The sequence below is a fragment of the Hibiscus syriacus genome, unplaced genomic scaffold, assembly GCF_006381635.1.
Source record: "Hibiscus syriacus cultivar Baekdansim isolate YM2019G1 unplaced genomic scaffold, ASM638163v2 tig00110610_pilon, whole genome shotgun sequence".
NCBI lineage: Eukaryota > Viridiplantae > Streptophyta > Magnoliopsida > Malvales > Malvaceae > Hibiscus > Hibiscus syriacus.
This window is the reverse complement of record NW_024062800.1, coordinates 7,074,484-7,077,188: the sequence shown is the minus strand read 5'-3', so window position 1 is coordinate 7,077,188 and position 2,705 is coordinate 7,074,484. Positions and strand designations below refer to the sequence as shown.

Below are 2,705 nucleotides of genomic sequence, written 5' to 3'. Positions count from 1 at the left end.
TTTTTTTTTAAAAATCTTTAAAATATTTAATAAATTAAAAAAAGTAAATTCTCAATTATTTTATCATCTAAATGTGGCGAGTCACGGTAAATATATTAAAATATTAATCCACATTAGGTCTACATATATGAGACAAATAAAAAAGTATTTTCAAACAAGCTATCACTTCAACTTTACGAGTTTACCATTTACCATAACAAGTATAGTAGATTACAAATTAAATTTTCTGTTGATCTATTAGACCAAATAATTTATCGACACGGGTATTGGGTGAAAAAAAAACCCAGTCTTTTGTATATGTATAACTTGGTCCGGTTCAGGATCCCCTCAGTTCTTATCCGGTGTTTCTCCTTTTCACTACAGCGAGTGTCATTTAAGTATCTTCTTCGATGGCCAACAAGCTTTTCAATGGTATTCTTGAACTTGGGTAATTTTTTCTTGTTATGGATTCTCAGACAAGTTACTAGTTTCTTTTCGGTTGTTTTTTTCCCGAAATTAGCAAGTAACTTTCCGGAGCAACTGGGGCATGGAATTGCGAAGTTTGAGCTAGTTTCTTCCCCTGTTTCTTCTATTTCATCCCCAGGCGTCTCTCACGCATTCTCCTCAACTTTACCGGCAGATAAAAGCCATCGATTCTTTGCTAGAACTGGACCTTCTTTGTAAAGCTCTTATTTTTCCCACATATTTTTTGTTGCCTTGGCTTTAACCCCAAAACTCCATCATTACCAACTCGCATTTTATTTTAATTTTGTAGAGGAGGTGGGTCGCCAGCAACAAAGAAAGTTGAGCAGTACTCTGTTCATAGGGTTACTGTGGATGGCCGCTGCCTGTTTCGAGCACTGGTAACATTTGGTCTTTGTTTCTCTTTGGCATAGCTTTTAATTTGAATCTCTTTAGTTAGCTTTATAGCAATCTCTTCTGTCTGAGTTCTTACATTATCAGATATTGGTTTGATATTTGTCTGTGACTATATAAATACCATAAGTACTATCCTACTACCTGATTTTACACTCCATTTGATGCCAAAAGTGTTTCTTTCTGGTTATATACATTCAGATTTACAGTTGTAATAATGAAAGATGAGTGTTACAAGTCAGCAAGTGTCAGTTAGTTTTAGAGTCCAGTAAGTTGAGCTGTTGTAACGGACTATCAACTGTTACATGTGTGAATACACATCATCGTCTTCATAGATGTTTCGATTTTGACCGAATCCCTAAACCTTCGAAATTCTTGCAGTCTAGTGTTCTCTGTCCTAGCCGGTGCCAGGAAAGAGTCACTGATAGCAGAATGGAACAGGAGAGTGTGCAAAGCTGGAAAGGGTAAGTTGCAGCAAGCTTCGTTGACAAGAAGAGAAATGAACAGAGAAATCTAGAAGATAACGTGTATTCATTATTTGTTTAACTTCGAGTTACAAGTACTTATATCAGAGGTTAACGATCGATAGTCTGATACAACAGCTCAAGTGACGGGAATCTAAAGACTAACTGACAATCGCTGATGTGTAATTCCATTGCTGATGTGCCTCTCCTTGCTGACCTGTATTCCATTACACAGTGACCTCAGAATGTTAGAGTGATATCCTTAATGGATCATCTACTGATTGTGAACAATGTGAATCAGGTCAAAGGGATGGCATTAAACAAGGGTATTGATTTAAGCCCCCGAAAAGAGAGAGATGATGCAGGTATGATTCATATATTTCAAAACTAACACTGTAGCTGAATTCGTCCATACCATCATTCTTTATTTTGTTTTCATTTTCTTTATTTCTTTTAGCAGTTACAAGTATCAAGTTGTTGTACTTGGCTTGATCCATGATCTGAAACCGTGGGATATAGGATAGAAAAAGTTCCATTCATAGGATTAATTGTTTATCTAGGAGAAAAGTTTGTTAGTGTTAGTCTTTTTTCTGCCCCTTTTCCTCCCCACTTTTTTCCTCATACAACTTTTTTTATGGTTGAGAAGCCAGGGCTTATTCTTGAGTTTGTTCATTCAAGAACCTTGGAGAAACCAAAAGCATCGGGATGATTACAAGTTCTGTTTATTTATAAGTTATCGAGTAACTTGACTAATATGCTTCAAACCTTTTAGGTACATTACTAAGCTCTGAATCATATTGATGCAGATGAATTATGAATGGCTGTCAAAGAAGTTCATGCTAAAGACCGGCAGCAGTATGAAGAGGCTTTGGTTGCAATTACAGTTTAAGAATCTTTTAAACGGTTAGACTCTAATCTTACTTATAATTCATGGAATCTCTTTTAGAGTTTTAGTATCTATTGTTGATTGACTGCTTAGCATTTCCTTGTAATGAGAATCTATCAACTTCTGTAGTTACTGCCAACGCATTCAACGACCTGATTTTTGAGGAGGATAATCAGAGCTACTGGTTTGTATTTCTTTCAATGCATACTTATTAGCATGGTTTTCAGAACCGGATCGGTTAGCGAACCGGCCATGCTACCGGTTCACTGGTTCAACAGGTTGAACCAGTCCGACCGGTCGGAAGAACTGGACGACGTCATAATTATTTAAAAAATTAAATAAAAATACCAAAAATATTTAATAAAAAATATTTTTTTATATCATAAGTCATATTCAAAGCAAGTCATAACATATATAAGTTAAAAACCATAAAATCAAGTGAAACAAAATAATTCAAATTAACTACAACATAATATTTAAGGTAAAACATATTAAATAAT

At 35.1% G+C, this 2,705-nt stretch overlaps 1 protein-coding gene across 2 annotated transcripts; it reads left to right on the top strand.

The window, feature by feature from the left end:
- The first annotated feature begins 325 nt into the window (after positions 1-325).
- Positions 326-2,395, top strand: LOC120135472 (OVARIAN TUMOR DOMAIN-containing deubiquitinating enzyme 3-like). Of its 2 annotated transcripts, none has more exons than XM_039151746.1 (5): positions 326-411; positions 500-659; positions 755-842; positions 1,621-1,684; positions 2,126-2,395. In XM_039151746.1, the coding sequence occupies exons 1-5, from the start codon at positions 390-392 to the stop codon at positions 2,134-2,136; spliced, it is 345 nt and encodes a 114-aa protein (XP_039007677.1). In that variant the 5' UTR covers positions 326-389; the 3' UTR covers positions 2,137-2,395. The 2 variants fall into 2 exon arrangements, 1 of the variants encoding a protein (XP_039007677.1); XR_005517251.1 differs by having other exon boundaries at positions 333-411; positions 504-659; positions 2,126-2,385.
- The last annotated feature ends 310 nt before the right edge of the window (positions 2,396-2,705 follow it).